The sequence below is a fragment of the Schistocerca piceifrons genome, chromosome 2, assembly GCF_021461385.2.
Source record: "Schistocerca piceifrons isolate TAMUIC-IGC-003096 chromosome 2, iqSchPice1.1, whole genome shotgun sequence".
Classification (NCBI taxonomy): domain Eukaryota; kingdom Metazoa; phylum Arthropoda; class Insecta; order Orthoptera; family Acrididae; genus Schistocerca; species Schistocerca piceifrons.
The window spans coordinates 180,182,691-180,202,247 of NC_060139.1; the positions used below are offsets into that span (position 1 = coordinate 180,182,691).

The 19,557-nt window shown below is 43.4% G+C and overlaps 1 protein-coding gene and 1 non-coding gene across 5 annotated transcripts in view; both read left to right on the forward strand.

Annotated features, from left to right (window-relative positions):
• Positions 1–19,557, forward strand: part of LOC124777445 (soluble calcium-activated nucleotidase 1) — an 82,796-nt gene that overhangs the window by 54,181 nt on the left and 9,058 nt on the right. Inside the window, exon 6 of one of the 4 annotated variants that reach the window (XR_007015730.1) lies at positions 15,400–15,524. The exons of 2 other annotated variants lie outside the window; for them this stretch is intronic. Coding sequence is in view for 1 of the 2 variants with exons in the window: in XM_047252858.1 (XP_047108814.1) it covers positions 15,400–15,513 (114 nt within the window). In the remaining variant the exon portion in view is untranslated. Of the gene's footprint in view, positions 1–15,399; positions 15,546–19,557 lie in introns of those variants that run through there. One more of the 4 variants, XM_047252858.1, reaches the window with a different exon arrangement.
• Trnal-caa lies at positions 4,325–4,399 on the forward strand. Its single transcript has one exon. It is a non-coding gene; the product is annotated as a tRNA-Leu (tRNA).

The window sequence follows — 19,557 nt, forward strand, 5'->3', positions numbered from 1 at the left end:
TATTTGGGTCCCGAAATTGTGTTCCACATTCCCTCCAAATGCGAATCCACTGAGAATCCCTCTCCAGAATAAATTGGGACTCATCTGTGAAAACAACATGGGTCCACTGTTCAAACATCCGGGTGGCATGTTGATGACTCCATTCTAGACTTTCCCTTCTGTGAAGATCCATCAGAGGTAGACATACAGCAGGTCTCCGGCAATTAAGACCACTCTGCCGAAGCCTTCTGCATGCTATTTGCCTTGATACAACACATCCAGTAGGTGCTGTGAGCTCACATGCCAATTGCTGTGCAGTACTAAGGTGGTACTCTCATGCCCTTACAGACAAATGATGGTCCTCTGTTCTGAAGTCAAATGTGGCCAGCTCTGCCCTGGCCTTCAGTATCCAGTTTCAGTCTCTATAAACTGTCACCACCTCTGAGAAACAACAAAACAATTCACATCCAGCCATTGGGCCACATCAGTTTGCGACTGTCCTGCTTCCTTTCTTTTTATGGCCCTCCGCCATTGCTAGGCATCTTCTCTGTACCATACTGCATCATCTCTGACTGTGTGCACAGCGATAGTGGATGAAAGGGTATCCGGCAAACACTACGTCATTTCATAGGTGCCCTGACATCATCGTTGGCATAGTTGTCCATTGACCGGAATGCCACCTTCTGTGCAGAACACTATCCTACGGACATCTGGTTGACAGTTTGTATGATTATATTGCGAATTAGACACAGGACAGGAAAATAACAGTTTGTTGCTTTAATTTTGGATACTAGTGTATTTCGCCCGTCGTTATAAGCCCAACAATTCATCATTTTCACTGACCCCAATCATTCACTCACACGTTTCAGAACAATCACTCTAAGGGGTCACGGTGGCAACACCAGCAATTAGATTATATGTTGCAGTTTACTACTAACATCCATCATATTTAGGGGATAGGCAGTATAGCCACCGATTACCATGGTGTATCATAAAATGCCCAAAGGACTAAGCAGAAGGACTGGGCCTTAGGGCGGGGGGACCATTCACCTTTTATTGTTCACAATATTTATTAAAGTCAATCAACAGATAGCAGTTGTCATAAACTTCAAATGAGAACCTTTGTACATCAAACACATCAGTCAACTTTCGATAGCAAAGCACGCATAACAACTTTTCAGAAGAGAAAAATAATACCTTTTGATATTACACTGAATGCCTAAAGGGCTACAATAAGTTCACTTACAGTTTTGAGACCTTGCCGAAATATACTCATTTAAAAGAAAGAATAACCTTACACATGAACTGTAAATAACTCTATTTTGCTTTAACAAATAGTGAAGAAATAACATTTATAATAATAAACTCCCTGTCAGGGAACATTTATACATGAAGCCTATCAGTTGGCTGTAGTTACTAACAAATGTATAACAACTTTTCAAATGAGACAGGTAATACCATTTTATACAAAATAAAAAACACTGCATTCCCAAAGGGTTATCGTAAGTTCACTTACAGATAGTTTTAAAACCTTGCCCAAATATGTTCATTTAAAGGAAAGAGTAACCTTACATACAGACTCCCAACTAGATAGGCAATAATCTACATCAGACACTTCCCTTGCAAATAGTTCCCAGCTCATGGGATCTGACAGGTGCACACATGAATGTCGTGTGGAGTGGCCAACATGGGCCACACCTGGTTGTGCCATTTGGGCCCGATTTATAGGTCCGACTGAGGGCATGGAGTACAGTAGGTGTGTCCGGCTTCACTGTGCAGGAGCTCCTCTCTCCCAGATTGTTAATCCAGAGGGCTATTATTGAGTGTATCTAGGTCTTAACGGAACATTCAATTCCGTCAGATTCGAGAATAAGCATGAACCTGATGGTGTAGCCCAGACCCATCACCTAGGCACAGATGTAGAACAAATTGTCAACAGTTATAGTCCAACAAATCACACGTGCTGATGCAGCAACAACATGCAACGCCATGTTAATAAAACCAAAATCAACCACTTAAAACAACTTTAAATAAAGAGGCGTAGCAGCAGTATTGCAAGAGTTGAAACAAATTGTGACTGCTAAATTTAGCTTACAAGTAACAATTAAACACACACTGAGTTGAGATATTTTAAGTAACCGATTGAGCTCATTTCCGCACCTCCCCCCCCCCCCCCAAAAAAAAAAAAAAAAAAAAAAAAAAAAAAAAAAAAAAAAAAAAAAAATCACCAAATGATATTTTAACCTTACGATAATTGAGCCCTTGGCCCTTGGTGTATGCCGACATTCAAACCTCCCCACCAGTACCTCACAGAGTTAGGGCACTTTGTTATATCATACAGTTCAAGATCCACCCAATTGTCTCAAACAAACTAAACACTCATTTTTAAAACATTATTCACAATAAGCCCCACGGCTTGGATGGTAAGGCAGAGTGCTAACACTACTAGACACCAAGCAACAAGAGTTCCATCAAAATGGTGCAACAAATTGCGTAGGGTCTGACCACAATATGGATTACTAACAGATTTTTGCAACTCAGCACTCGCTAATAGTTTGTCTAAGGTGAGGTACACTTGCAATACGGAAAGCAGAAAGTGCATGGCTGGTGAAAGACGTAACTAGAATCAGGTCACCTTATCAGGTTGGTGGAGCAATCATCCAACAACATTAGAGAAGTAGGTCGCCACTACAATCTCCCAATAAGATGTAATCGGATAACAGCCACCAACTGCTTGGCTGCACAGACCATCTCAAGACACAGCCGTAATGACTGTTGCCTGTACAAGGCCTTTTCAAAACACTTCTTCACCGACCGGGTTACCTCCCCTCCTTGGGCAATCGCACCGTCTTATCTCCAGCTGACAACTCAACTCACTCACGCTCGCCTCTCCATCCGCTCCCTGTTGCGCCACCTCGCGACTGTCTCACAAGGGCCGAAAAGTTAGCATCTCTGAGTAAATATCGATAGTTGTAAAGCTGGCATGGCTTAACCTCCCCCAACAAAGCCACTAGCTGGCCAGGTGGAAAAAAAAACTGTCTAACATGCACCCTGGATGTTTTCTCAGTGGCCAGGTTGCACACCAGAATATTCACAGGACTCAGGAATTTAAGCACCTGACAGGGTCCCAGAAAACAGGTGCATAATTTCCCGGATGGACCGTCCTCTTACTTTGACCTGGTACCAAAATTCCCCACAAACACACAATCACCCACTTTAAGTCTGCCTTCTATGTGCTAGCTCGATATTACATTTTGCCCATTTCCAGTTACGCTGCATAATATCGGGATTGATCTTGTCTGGTAGAATTTCGTCCAATGACCACAAGTTAGCCAGTGGCGAGTTAAGCTGATACGTGAACATTAAAGATGCTGGCATTGCCTTGATAGCTTCATGCCAAGCTGAGTTAAATGCGAACTTTAGCCAGGGCACTGGAGCATCCCAACTTTATTGGTCTTTTGCATCAGAAATGATCAATGTGGATTTCAGATTGTGGTTGACTCTTTCAGCAAGTGAGGGCTGAGGATAATACGTGGTGGTGGTTATATAGTGCACAGTGTTTCCAAAGCAAAACTTCTTAAATTCCCTGGAAGTAAATGCTGAGTCATTGTCACTCACCAACAACTTAGGCGGACCAAATACCGAAAATATGCCCATAAGATGTTTAATCAACAAGGCAGCGGTAACTCCACGGCTGGGAATCAACCAGGTAAAATGGGAGAACGCATTGATTACCACCAGGCTATAATGGTTCCCATTTTTTGTCTGAGAAGGGGTCTGATATAATCAATGTACAATTTATGCATAGGGTGTTCCTCATGAGTGGAATTCAGGAACCCTTTTCGTGAATTCTGATTGGGTTTCGCCGTCTTACATTTTTCGCATTCCCCCACCGAATGTCTAACATCTCGGTATAAGGAAGGCCATGTAACATGTTGCTTGATCTTGGTGATAGTTTTGTACACTCCTAAATGTCCGCTCGCCACAGAATTGTGGAAATAGCAAAAGACGGCAGGTATCAGCTCCATTGGTAAACAAATCTTAATGTTTCCAGAATGAGATTTTCACTCTGCAGCGGAGTGTGCGCTGATATGAAACTTCCTGGCAGATTAAAACTGTGTGCCCGACCGAGACTCGAACTCGGGACCTTTGCCTTTCGCGGGCAAGTGCTCTACCAACTCAGCTACCGAAGCACGACTCACGCCCGGTACTCACAGCTTTACTTCTGCCAGTACCTCGTCTCCTACCTTCCAAACTTTACAGAAGCTCTCCTGCGAACCTTGCAGAACTAGCGCTCCTGAAAGGTACTGGCAGAAGTAAAGCTGTGAGTACCGGGCGTGAGTCGTGCTTCGGTAGCTCAGTTGGTAGAGCACTTGCCCGCAAAAGGCAAAGGTCCCGAGTTCGAGTCTCGGTCGGGCACACAGTTTTAATCTGCCAGGAAGTTTCATATCAGCGCACACTCCGCTGCAGAGTGAAAATCTCATTCTGGAAACATCCCCCAGGCTGTGGCTAAGCCATGTCTCCGCAATATCCTTTCTTTCAGGAGTGCTAGTTCTGCAAGGTTCGCAGGAGGGCTTCTGTAAAGTTTGGAAGGTAGGAGACGAGGTACTGGCAGAAGTAAAGCTGTGAGTACCGGGCGTGAGTCGTGCTTCGGTAGCTCAATTGGTAGAGCACTTGCCCGCGAAAGGCAAAGGTCCCGAGTTCGAGTCTCGGTCGGGCACACAGTTTTAATCTGCCAGGAAGTTTCAAATCTTAATGTCTTTACCTTTCTTTCCCTCACGACACACCAGCCCCTTGTGCAACAAGTATCCCTCAACCTGCCTGCCCCCCCCCCCCCCCCCCCAAATCAATTCGTGCTTAATCAGGTTAATGATCGGATCACCATCTTGTTACTGCATGAGATCGGCAAATAAAGACGGTATCTCATTCAGAACGGTACCAACGGAATCTACAGGCCAAGCTTCCAAACAGCTGTAACTGGAAGTATCCTCCTCACACTTGTGGCTTAGGGTGTCAGCAATTTGGTTCTCGGTACCCCTGATATGCTTGACCATAAACTGAAAGGTGGGAATACAGATGGCTTATCGTGCAATCCTTCATGTCTTCTACGGACGTCCCAACACACAGCTCAAGGCCTGGTTGTCCTTCTCAAGTTGAAACGCTCTATGCTCAAGATAAAACTTAAATTTGTCTAACATGTAGGGGACAGCAAGTGCCTCCCACTCATAGACAGAGTATTTGAGTTCTGCTGGCGACAATCTCTTAGAGGCATAAGTTATCAGGTGCTGCTGCCCATCAAATACTTGCAGAAGCACGGCAGCAACTCCAGAATTGGAAGAATCCATCTGCACAATAAATGGCAATTCAAAATTAGGAATAGCCAAGACAGGTTGATTACTTAAGGCTTCTTTAATTGCTTCAAACACGGCTTGTTTGCTCTCATCCCAAATGAAAGCTTCTTCCTTCTTATGTAAGTTATTGAGAGGGGCCACCAACTGAGTGAAATTGGATACAAATTTATGAAAGAAATTAGCCATGCCTACAAAATGAGCTACCCTCTTTTTGTTTCTGGAAGGAGAAAACCTGAGCAAATCACACATATGCTCCTGGTCAATCCTAATACCCTGAGCAGAAACTACACTCCTGGAAATGGAAAAAAGAACACATTGACACCGGTGTGTCAGACCCACCATACTTGCTCCGGACACTAGGAGAGGGCTGTACAAGCAATGATCACACGCACGGCACAGCGGACACACCAGGAACCGCGGTGTTGGCCGTCGAATGGCGCTAGCTGCGCAGCATTTGTGCACCGCCGCCGTCAGTGTCAGCCAGTTTGCCGTGGCATACGGAGCTCCATCGCAGTCTTTAACACTGGTAGCATGCCGCGACAGCATGGACGTGAACCGTATGTGCAGTTGACGGACTTTGAGCGAGGGCGTATAGTGGGCATGCGGGAGGCCGGGTGGACGTACCGCCGAATTGCTCAACACGTGGGGCGTGAGGTCTCCACAGTACATCGATGTTGTCGCCAGTGGTCGGCGGAAGGTGCACGTGCCCGTCGACCTGGGACCGGACCGCAGCGACACACGGATGCACGCCAAGACCGCAGGATCCTACGCAGTGCCGTAGGGGACCGCACTGCCACTTCCCAGCAAATTAGGGACACTGTTGCTCCTGGGGTATCGGCGAGGACCATTCGCAACCGTCTCTATGAAGCTGGGCTACGGTCCCGCACACCGTTAGGCTGCCTTCCGCTCACGCCCCAACATCATGCAGCCCGCCTCCAGTGGTGTCGCGACAGGCGTGAATGGAGGGACGAATGGAGACGTGTCGTCTTCAGCGATGAGAGTCGCTTCTGCCTTGGTGCCAATGATGGTCGTAAGCGTGTTTGGCGCCGTGCAGGTGAGCGCCACAATCAGGACTGCATACGACCGAGGCACACAGGGCCAACACCCGGCATCATGGTGTGGGGAGCGATCTCCTACACTGGCCGTACACCACTGGTGATCGTCGAAGGGACACTGAATAGTGCACGGTACATCCAAACCGTCATCGAACCCATCGTTCTACCATTCCTAGACCGGCAAGGGAACTTGCTGTTCCAACAGGACAATGCACGTCCGCATGTATCCCGTGCCACCCAACGTGCTCTAGAAGGTGTAAGTCAACTACCCTGGCCAGCAAGATCTCCGGATCTGTCCCCCATTGAGCATGTTTGGGACTGGATGAAGCGTCGTCTCACGCGGTCTGCACGTCCAGCACGAACGCTGGTCCAACTGAGGCGCCAGGTGCAAATGGCATGGCAAGCCGTTCCACAGGACTACATCCAGCATCTCTACGATCGTCTCCATGGGAGAATAGCAGCGTGCATTGCTGCGAAAGGTGGATATACACTGTACTAGTGCCGACATTGTGCATGCTCTGTTGCCTGTGTCTATGTGCCTGTGGTTCTGTCAGTGTGATCATGTGATGTATCTGACCCCAGGAATGTGTCAATAAAGTTTCCCCTTCCTGGGACAATGAATTCACGGTGTTCTTATTTCAATTTCCAGGAGTGTAAATGCCCTAAGAAGGAAATTTGAGAGCGAGCTAGACTAATTTTAGATGGTTTGGCTGTGAGCCCAGCTTCCCTCATACAACACAGAACATGCTGAAGGTGCTCTAAATGGTTATCAAAGGTGGCACTATAAATGACCACATCATCCAGATAATTATAAATAAATTTGAACTTGATATCTGCCGGAACATTATTTAGGAGACGAGACAAGACAGCAGCTCCAGCTGAAAGCCCAAAAGGAACTCTATTAAATTTGTATAAATTCCAGTCAGTGCAGAAAGCAGTGACATGCTTGGAATCTTCAGTTAATGGGATCTGGTAATATGTTTGGTTCAAATCTAAAACAGTAAAGAAACGCACACCGGAAAACCATGTAAAACAATTGTGGGGATCTGGCAAAGGGACAGACTCCAAAATAACTTTCTCATTCAAAATTCTATAATCCACAGCAGGATGGCAATCTCCCATTTGCTTCTTAGGTACCAATAAAACTGAGGAGGCATACGGAGATGAAGAGGTCCTAATTACCCCATCTCTCATCGTACCATGAATTTACCCTCTAAAAATTTTCATTCTATATGGAGATTGCTTCACCAGGACACCATCTTTCAAATGGATTTTATACTCCACCCCTTAGACTCCTAGGTTGGTAGTCAAAACATCAGGAAAGTGCCCGATAAGTCCCAACAATTTCTTTCCCTCGGCAGACCCAGGATGACGGACATTAAACTCTGATGTTTGGCCTTGCATGGTGTTAACTCTTGGAAATTTTTGACAGGAACATATTGCTATCCTGACACTAGAATTAAATTTAAAGGAAATAGTGCCACCAGCGTAATCCAAAACAAGCCCGGTTTGTGGCATGAAATCACAACCAAACAACAAAGTGACTGACAGACCCCTGACCACTGAAACATTAACAGCATACAAATTAGTAAATCTGTATAAATACCAAAAAAGAATTCAGGAAACAATAAAGGGTGAATGACATTAATTACTAGGCAAGGAAATACCCACCCAATCTGCTAAACCAGAGCAACCGTGCTCTGCTATCATTTGAAACCGGTATTACCACGACATATCATAAAGCGCCCAAACGACTAAGCAGAAGGACTGGACCTTAGTACTGGGGGACCATTCACCTTTTATTGTTCACAATATTTATTAAAGTCAATCAACAGATAACAATTGTCATAAACTTCAAGTGAGAACATTTGTACATCAAACCTATCAGTTAGCTTTCGATAGCAGAGCAAGCATAACAACTTTTCAGATGAGAAAGATAATGCCTTTTGATATTAAAAAAAATAGAATACATTGAACACCTAAAGGGCTACAATAAGTTCACTTACAGTTTTAAGACCTTGCCCAAGTATACTCATTTAAAAGAAAGAGTAACCTTACACATGAATTGTGAATAACTGTGTTTTGCATTAATGAATAGTGAAGAAATAACACATACAGGGTGGTCCATTGATAGTGACTGGGCCAAATATCTCACGAAATAAGCATCAAACAAAAAAACTACAAAGGATGAAAGTCGTCTAGCTTGAAGGGGGAAACCAGATGGCGCTATGGTTGGCCCACTAGACGATGCTGCTATTGGTCAAATGGATATCTACTATGTTTTTTTAAATAGGAACCCCCATTTTTATTACATATTCATGTAGTACGTAAAGAAATATGAATGTTTTACTTGGACCACTGTTTTCACTTTGTGATAGATGGCACTGTAATAGTCACAAACATGTAAGTACGTGGTATCACATAACATTCCGCCAGTGCGGACGGTATTTGCTTCGTGATACATTACCCATGTTAAAATGGACCATTTACCAACTGCGGAAAAGGTCGATATTGTGTTGATGCATGGCTATTGTGATCAAAAAGCCCAACGGTCATGTGCTATGTATGCTGCTCAGTATCCTGGACAACATCATCCAAGTGTCCAGACCGTTCGCCGGATAGTTACGTTATTTAAGGAAACAGGAAGTATTCAGCCACATGTGTAATGGTAATCACAACCTGCAACAAATGATGATGCCGAAGTATGTGTTTTAGCTGCTCTCGCAGCTAATCCGCGCATCAGTAGCAGACAAATTGCGCGAGAATTGGGAATATCAAAAACATCGGTGTTGAGAATGCTACATCAACATCAATCGCACCCGTACCATATTTCTATGCACATGTCATGTACAGTTCTGCTGTTGGGCGCAAGATAAATTATGGGAGCCGGCTGGTGTGGCCAAGCGGTTCTAGGCACTTCAGTCCGGAGCCGCGTGACCGCTACGGTCGCAGGTTCAAATCCTGCCTCAGGCATGGATGTGTGTGATGTCCTTAGGTTAGTTAGGTTTAAGTAGTTCTAAGTTCTAGGGGACTGATGACCTCAGATGTTAAGTCCCATAGTGCTCAGAGCCATTTGAACCATAAATTATGGGATGATGACAGATTTTTGCACATGTTCTATTTAGCGACGAAGCATCCTTCACCAACAGTGGTAACGTAAACCGGCATAATATGCACTATTGGGCAATGGAAAATCCACGATGGCTGCGACAAGTGGAACATCAGTGACCTTGGCGGGTTAATGTATGGTGCGGCATTATGGGAGGAAGGAAAATTGGCCCCCATTTTATTGATGGCAATCTAAATGGTGCAATGTATGCTGATTTCCTACATAATGTTCTACCGATGTTACTACAAGATGTTTCAGTGCATGACAGAATGGCGATGTACTTCTAATATGATGAATGTCTGGCACATAACTTGCATGCGGTTGAAGCAGTATTGAATAGTATATTTCATGACAGGTGGATTGGTTGTCGAAGCACCATACCATGGCCCACATGTTCCCTGGATCTGATGTCCCCCTGATTTCTTTCTGTGGGGAAAGTTGAAGGATATTTGCTATTGTGATCCACCGAAAACTCCTGACAACATGCAGCAGCACATTGTCAATGCACGTGCGAACATTACGGAAGGTGAACTACTCGCTGTTGAGAGGAATGTCGTTACACGTATTGCCAAATGCATTGAGGTTGATGGACATCATTTTGAGCATTTATTGCATTAATGTGGTATTTACAGGTAATCATACTGTAACAGCATGCATTCTCGGAAATGATAAGTTCACAAAGGTACATATATCACATTGGAACAACCGAAAATAAAATGTTCAAACGTACCTATGTTCTGTATTTTAATTTTAAAAACCTACCTGTTACCAACTGTTCATCTAAAATTGTGAGTCATACATTTGTGACTATTACAGCGCCATCTATCACAAAGCGAAAAAAGTGGTCCAACTAAAACATTCATATTTTTTACATACTGCATGAATATGTACAGTAAAAACTCGATTAACCATCACTCTTTAAACTGTCAGTTTCTGTTAACCGTCACTGCTGTAACAGCATAATAATACTGTAATAACAGAATGCTCTAAGGTGCAGTGACGTGTACGCTTTGTTTATTTACTTTATTTTAGTGGGAAGTGAATGTACCCACCCGCAGTAGAATGGTACACAAAATATGACCTTCAGTTGACGTGCTAGCACATCTCCCCCTTTTCTTGTCTTTGTCTCACTTGTGAGTCAACAATCACCACTGTATCGGTTGCCAGTTGTGGCGAGAAGACTGTAATTGTCGCAGTGTATCTAGCGGGCTGTGGCGTGTTACGTGTTGTCCACTTGAATAAGCTTTATTGACTAATATTTGACACTATTCTTCCTTACCATGCCTATATATCCTGGAAACACTAATGTTCATAAGGAAAATTGTAGATTAAAATAGCAAGATTGCTCCAAAAACCCAAAATATCCATTCATACAACACAAGGAATAATCAAGTTTTACATATGCAGTTTTCTCATACAACACTAAAACAAAAAGGACCCTTGCAAGCAGGAAAAAAACTGAATAACAAACCACCTAAAGAAATTAAGGCAATAACTGGCATGCATAAATTCAAAACTGCAGTGAGTGACTACTTGCTACAGAATTGCTACTATAGTGTTGATGAATTTTTAACTACAATGTAAATATGTGAAAAATTTAAATAGTTTATACAATTAAGGCCAAAATAAGAAATGTGTACATGTAGATTTATCTGTGGTCTATTACATATGTGTGTGTGTGTATAATCAAGGCCAAAAGTATGAAATGTGTGCGTGTAAAATTTATTTGTGAAATGTTATTCCCATATGTTAGAGTTATATTGCTATATACTGAAAATCATACAACAGTTTTTTTTGTTAAACTTTATTGAAAATTATTTGACTTGTCCTATATCATTATGTACCCCTGTACAGTGTATGATTCACAGGACCAATAAATATACAATACAATACAATACTACCGTATTTAGTGCAGGTGTGTGTGATACAGTGACTTGATAAAATGTCTGAAAAACGTAAACGTGTTGTTTTAGGACTTAATCAAAAACTTGAAATTATAAAACGCTTAAGAAAGGGCGAAACTGCGACAAGTGTAGCGCTGATTTATGGTATTGGGAGAACAACAGATAAAGATATAAAACATGATGCTGATAAAATAGAACAACATGTGTCAACAATGCAGAGCATGGATGGAGATGTGCGAACAAGAAAGACAATGAAACCTGCAAAATATGATGAATTGGGCACTGCAATGTACCGATGGTTTATACAAGCAAGAAGTCAGGGGATTCCACTTTCAGGGCCTATAATAATGGCCAAGGCTGTTGAAATGAACAACAAACTTGATGGTGACTCATCTTTTAAAGCAAGTATCAGATGGCTCAACAAGTTTAAATTTCGTCATGGCATTCGCCAACTTGATATCAGTGGAGAAAAACTCAGCGCGGATAGCTCTGTAATTGCTGAGTTCCGGGAACAATTTAAAGAAAAAATGGCTGAATTTAATCTTGTTAGGGAGCAAGTTTACAATTGTGATGAAACTGGGCTTCATTGGAAGGCTTTACCACAAAGGACATTAGCATCACTCTCTGAAAAAGCTGCTCCAGGTTTCAAAGTACAAAAAGATCGCATCACTGCTATGGTTTGCGCAAATGTGACTGGCAATCATAGGCTACCCCTACTTGTGATTGGGAAATCAAGAAAACCTCGTGCATTCAAGAATCTGAATTTCAATGCTCTCCCTGCACAATACTACACCCAGAAGAGTGCTTGGATGGATCAATCAATTTTTTCTGACTGGTTTCACAAACAATTTGTACCTCAAGTTAGAGCACATTTGGCTGAAAAAAAGTTGCCACAGAAAGTGCTATTGCTGTTAGACAATGCCCCAACGCACCCTACTTGTGAAATGAAAAGTGATGACGGCAACATAACATGTCTCTTCCTTCCAGCAAACACAACTTCACTTATACAGCCCATGGATCAGGGAATCATCGAAAACATGAAACGTCGTTATAGAAAAATATTTATCAAAAGTTTGCTCTAATCTGATGAATCAACATCTGTAAAACAGTTTTGGAGGTCTTACAGTATTAAAAATGCCATTTTCAATGTTGCCAGTGCATGGAGTGATTTGTCAGTGGCAAATCTCAAGAACGGCTGGAGTAAACTTTGGCCTCAACCTAGAGGTGAAGAATCGGTGGAACCTGAGTGTGTGACAGTTGACGAGATGGTCAATTTGTGCAATAATTTACAAATCAGCACAAATTTGACCTCAGAAGAAGTATCAGAGTGGTTAGAGTGTGACAAAGTGGACGGGGGTTTTCAAATTTTGAGTGATGATGAAATTGTTGCCAGCGTAAGTGCCACCAAAGAAGAAGAAGAAGAAGAAGGGGCTGATGAAGACGAGTGTTCAAATCATGAAGAAAAACAAACTATTAGCCATCCAGAGGCCGAAACAATGCTGTCCAAGCGTATAGAATGGCTTGAAAGTCAAGAAGAGGCTAATGCAATGCAGGCACTACTGCTCCGAAAAATACGAAATATTGCCGCAGTGAAAGCTCGAACATCAAAAAGGCAGAAGAAATTGACTGACTATTTCCAAGCTAGATAAACTATTTCGCCTGTAAGTTTATAGTACAGTACAGTACTGTTCATTACGTATTTTGCAACTTTTGTAGCTACTGTACGGACGTTTTTATCATGTAATAAATAGTTTTATTTGCTATTACAATCGTGTTTAATTTGTTTTCGCTCCAAAATATTATTATATTTCTGTGAGAGTGATATGTGTCTATACATAAAATAATTGATTGAGGTTATGTTTTGGAGGAATACAGTGTTTCTGTTATCCGTCTATTTGCTCAACCGTCACGACCACGGTCCCGAAGATGACGGTTAATCGAGTTTCCACTGTAATAAAAAAAAATAATGGGGGTTCCTATTTTAAAAAATGCAGTTGATATCTGTCATAGCGCCATCTGGTTTCCCCCTTAAAGCTAGACAAGTTTCGTTTTTGTAGTTTTTTCGTTTGACGCTTATTTCGTGAGATATTTGGCCCGGTCATGATCAATGGACCACCATACATGATAATAAACTCCCAGTCAGTTGGCTGTAGTTCCTAACAAATGTATAACAGCTTTTCAAAAGAGACAGGTAATACCTTTTAAAGAAAACAGAAAACACTGCTCACCTAAAGGGTTATCGTAAGTTCACTTATAGATAGTTTTAAAACCTTGCCCAAATATATTCATTCAAAGGAAAGAGTAACCTTACATACGGACTCCCAACTAGACAGGCAATAATCTACATCAGACACTTCCCTTACAAATAGTTCCCAGCTCATGGGATCTGACAGGTGCACACATGAATGTCGTGTGGAGTGGCCAACATGGGCCACACCTGGTTGTGCCATTCAGGCCTGATTTATCGGCCTGACTGAGGGCGTGGAGTACAGTAGGTGTGTCCGGCTTCACTGTGCAGGTGCTCCTCTCTCCCAAATGGTTAATCCAGAGGGCTGTCATTGGGTGCATCTGGGTCTTAATGGAATGTTCAATTCCCTCAGATTCAAGAATAAGCAAGAACCTGAAGGTGTAGCCCAGACCCACCACCTAGGCACAGATGTAGAACAAATTGTCAACAATTATAGTCTAACAAATTGTGCGTGCTGACACAGCAACAACATGCTACAACCAATTGTCTCAAGCAGTGCTATGTCAGTAAAACCAAAATCAACCACATAAAACAACTTTAAATAAAGAGGCATAGCAGCAGTATTGCAAGAGTTGAAACGAACTGTGACTGCTAAATTTAGCTTACAAGTAACAATTAAACAGATTTTCATAACTCAGCACTCGCTAATAGTTTGTCTCAGGTGAGGAACACATGCAATACGGAAGGCAGAAAGTACATGGCCAGTGAAAGACGTAACTAGAATCAGGTCACCTTATCAAGTCAGCAAAATAATCATCCAACAGCATTAGAGAAGTAGGTCGCCACTACAATCTCCCAATAAGATGTTAACAGCCACCAACTGCTTGGCTGCATAGACCATCTCAAGACACAGCCATTACGACTATCACCTGGACAAGGCCTTTTCAAAACACCTCTTCACCCACAAGTCAACTCATTTGTGCTCACCTCTCCATCCACTCCCTGCTGCACCACCTCGTGACCGACACACAAGTGCCAAAAGGTTAACATCTCTGAACAAATATCGATAGCCGCAAAGCCGGCACGGCTAACTGACCATGTGCTGTTATCTTACCCTTTGTGAACTTTGAGGACATCACCCAAGTACAGGAGAGTCCTGAAGAACTGCACAGCTTCTGTCACGATACCTCCAGCAGCCTACAACTGGAGCTAGTGCCTGTCCCCTGTTCTACATGGAAGAATTTGTGTGACATCTCAACCGGCATGCACCATCCATTACATCTGGAGAAATTCCAGCACAGTGCCTTTGGCCATGTTCATGGGCTGTCATACCCCGGCACCGACACCACTGCAACACTCATGGCTGTGCACTTCGTCTGGCCCAGACTTCGAAATGACTGCTGTGAAAGGACATGCACTTACACAGCATGTCACGAAGCCAAAGTTGGGAGGCACACCCGTGCACCCATGGGCATCTTCCCTGGCGCAACATACTGATTTGTGCACATCAGTGTGGACCTCGTCACCCCACTTCCCCTCTCTCAAAGCAAGTGATATCTCCTAACTATGGTGGACTCCTTCATTTGCTGGCCGGAGGCAATGATTGTCATGAACATCACTGCCAAGACTGTCACTACTGCCTTCGTTGAGACCTGGGTGGCACGCTACGGGTATCCCAGTCACATGACAACTGACCATGGCTGCCAGTTTGGCTGCATGTTGTTCACGCATGTCGCCAGACTGTGTAGCATTCAATTATACAGGACAACAAGCTACAATCCAGTGTCAAATGGCATGGTTGAATGCTCCACAGGACTCTGAAAGCTGCCCTCACTTGCCACGATACTTCATGGGCAGAGGCACTCCCAATGGTGCTGCTCAGCCTGCAAGCAATGCCGAAGGAGGAGATCGATGCATCACCTGCTGAAATCATTTATGGGCAGCCTCTGACAATCCTGGGTGAGTTTCTAGATGTAGTACCACACCCACATGACACCATAGCACCCTCTCAGGCAGAATGTCTGTGTACTCATATGGCTTGCCTCCGAGCACATGCTCCAATGTGGCACAGCACTGGGAAGGTTTTCGTGCACATCTACCAGCACTTCTCCATGCACTTCATGTTGCGTAACGATGCGGTACAGCAACTTCTCAGCCACCCTACTCCAGATCGCACTGCATGATTGCCTGAGGAGGAAAAAGACTAGACATCAAGTGCAACAGAAAGCCATCTACAGTCTCAAACGACCGCATCAAGTCAGCTTACATCTTGCCCTCTCCAGCAGCCACACACTTTCTCAACCTGGCAAAAGATCTGACAATAGAGGACACTCCTCCCACTGGCAGTCAAACAGGGCCCGCACCTGTAGCCACCGGTGATGCACAGCTGCAGCCTGCTGTCATTGTGCCACCGCATCCACCTCCCACCACTGCCCAAGCAGTGGCACTGCCACCCAGACTCTGTGCACCACAACCACCAGTGGAGTATGTCACACATGCCGGCTGCTGCATCCGATTCAAACGGCCATGCTCCATCGTCAACATCCCAAGCTGCCCAAAACAGCAAACATGAGCCCCAGCTGCAGTACGCCATTAAATCTGGCATTCATGAGCTGCCATCTGCTGTAGAGACACTGTCTACAGCTGGCCACGCCTTCAGCTGGTAGCTCCAGTCGAGTTCCAGACAACTTCTTTAGTGTCCGTCACGGCTCCTGGACCTGTGTTCGCATCCCTGTGCCTCTGCCGTGTTGGGCATTGGGGCCGGATTGACGGCTGCACCAGTTACTGTATTCGTATTGCTGTCAAGCTCCAGGTCCCACAATCTGCACCGCCGGGCTTGTTTGTAACAGCTCCAGAACCTGCATTTGAGTCACGATGACAATACTCACATATACTCTTCAGGCCTCCATTGTCGCAAGTGTTGAAGCCGAATTGAGTACTGCACTGTGCTTCCACAACTGAGTCAGTCAGCAAACTTGTGGGACAGTGAAATGCATGAAACACTTGGACTTATCATTCTCGATGCCACTCTGAACAATTTAAATAGTGAATTTTGTCCTACTGTAGTGCATTAACTGTAGCACTAGTGAATACACTGGCTTGTTATTAAGATACTATTGCATTGGCCTTCGAGGTGTCTACTCAAGTGTCTCGCAGCCCCATGCCTATGCCACACATTGCTATTGACAGTTCGTACGCAGTATGTGCCACTGCCACTATCACTAGCTGACAGCGCGAGGACATGCACACGGCACACTCTCCTGTCCGGTGCACTGATATCACGGGCCTCTGCCCTTCCACCACCAACCGACCCACCACCATCACACCCACACTCTTACCACACAGCAAGCAAACTTTAAACATTCACGTGCCACAGGCCAATATCACCACTTTTTTTGCAGCTATGGAGCCCCGCTCTCCGATGGGGGGTCTGTGTGGTGGCTGCACTGCAGAGATGCATGAACAGTGTAATTGTGGCACAGCTGACAAAAGCAACCATTGCCCAGCAATTGCACACATGCAACTTTTCCGTTACACCAAATTTCAGCAATGGTGCATCATGCACCAGTCACCATGGGACAAAGCAGGCAGACAGCGCGAGCTGGTCAATGCGATGCAACACACTTCTCCAACCTTTCTCACTGCAGACCACTTGGGTCAAGCTAACGTGACTCCCTACAAATATGTGCACACTAGGTTCTCTGCATTTGCTTATTTCATGGCATGCATCGATGCCTTTCATCCTGCCCGACCTTTGTCTTGTGTTTTCCACGCAGCCGTGCCGGAGTGTATACCCTCCAGGATTGGTGATCGGGCTGTACCACCAGTGCAATGTGCCTGTATGGATGGACATTAATGATAAAATTTGTTTGTACCATCTTGCAAGGTATGGAAAAATAAATGTGTGTCACTGACAAAAATGACTTATCAGTCAGTGGTAGTGTTGCAGTTTTTAGCGGAACAACAAATGCAGCATAAACACATACACCCAGTATTTCAGGCCACCAACTCTAACTTTTTTTATACTTCATTTTCTCAGTGTGCTAAAAGTATGTTTGCAAGAGAAATAAATCATAATTTACTTGACTTCCTGACCCACCAAAAGTAGCAGTTCTGTCCAATACACTTTTGCAGTAGATATCTTGGTTACTGTCAATCTCTGGACACCTCATGCTTCAGAGACATACAAGGACCTCCCTTCCAACCAAGAAAATTCTGTGAAATCATTGGATTGACAGAAACGCAGACTGACCTTCCACTTCTGAGATCCTTGAACACATGTATGAAGGACTAATGTCAAATGAGGGTGGTATAATACATATTGAGTAGGATTTTATCCAGAATTGCTTTTTTTTTAAACTACCTGTTGCAGAATAGTGAGAGAATATAATGGCTGCTAACACCAGTGCCAGAAAATTTTTACATAGAGATGACAAAGTTACAGATGTGCCAATTACCCATACAAGTTAGAGTGACAAATGTTAAAGAATACATATGTTTAGAATCATATGAATTACACAATTACCAATACAGTTAAACCTCATTTATACATCTTTGAAGGGGGATGTTAAAACAAATGTACAAGTGAGAGTAACATTAAAATGAAACTTTTTAATGTATTTCTATTAAACCCAAGTGCATGCAAACAGAAGGTACATATATTGTACAGTAGTAGGTACAGTAGTTCAGACAGGCTTATGCTTAAGTTATGAACAATTTGTTTAGGCCTAAAGAATGAATCAATTACAGTTGTTGTTTGGAAGCAATACTGCATTCTTAAATCAAGTTTGCACGTGCAATCTCTAATGTTTCTTGATCTTACGTAACATTGTGTTACTTCGAGTGCAGTAAGTGCTTCTGACAGACTGTGAGGGTCCACAGATTCACCATCCGATTCTTTGGATTCCTCAGAACTATTAATTTCAGCTGATAGTGGCATTACTTCTTTAATTATTTCATGCTGATTTTGTGTGCAACACATGGCAGTATCAGCATCACAATCAACAAAATCATAAAAATCAGTTCCATTTGAAATATGAGCCCAGTCATTGTGTTTTGGTATATCGAAATCTACATGAAAATGTTCACATTTTTCGTGTCAGCTTGAGATTCATCAGTTGTGATGCCAGCTTTTCGAAAGCACTTGCATGTTGTGTTTGGCTTCAATTGATCCCAAGCAGCTCTTACATACTGCATTGCTTAGATAAGGAAAAAATAAATAAATAAAAATAAAAACTACATATAAGTATCTGTGCTGAATTTAATTTAATTTATAGATCTATTCTACAAATTTTAGTGAAATTTAGAGGGACCTGACAGGGAATGATATATAATGATATATACTGTATGTGTAAAGAGTGTCCTAACCTACAAAGCAATTCTTTTCTTTACCTGCAACACGTCCTGTTTAGCATCTTCCTTCCCACTGTCAAGACGTGAGACAACACATTGAACCAGCATTATCCTGTACTTTGCTTTTGTGGCAGCAATGATGCCCAAGTCCAGAGGTTAAACATGGCGTGTGCAGTTTGCTGGAAAAAATGCCATTTTTATGTTGCTGAACTGTAGTGCCACAGAATGAGCCGAACAATTGTCTAGAAGCAAAAGCATTTTCCTCCTCTCACAATTCATGCAAGCATTAAGCTTATCGAGGTGAGTCTTAAAGAGGTTTGCAGTTATCCATGCCTTCTTGTTTGATTCATACTCAATGGCATATGACTTTACACCCTTGAAATACCGAGGCTTCGCTGACTTGCCAGTCATTAGTTGACAGAGTTTATCAGAGCCATATGAATTCATGGTAAAGAGTACTGTCACTCTTTGCTTGTTTCTCTTTCTCCCAATGCTGGGATCATCTTTAAATGCCAATGTTTTGTCTAGCAACAAGTTAAAAAATGTCCTGCTTCATCTGTGTTGTAAATATCTTTCAGACTGTATTTTGCAATTATACTTGGGAGATAACACTCTTTCC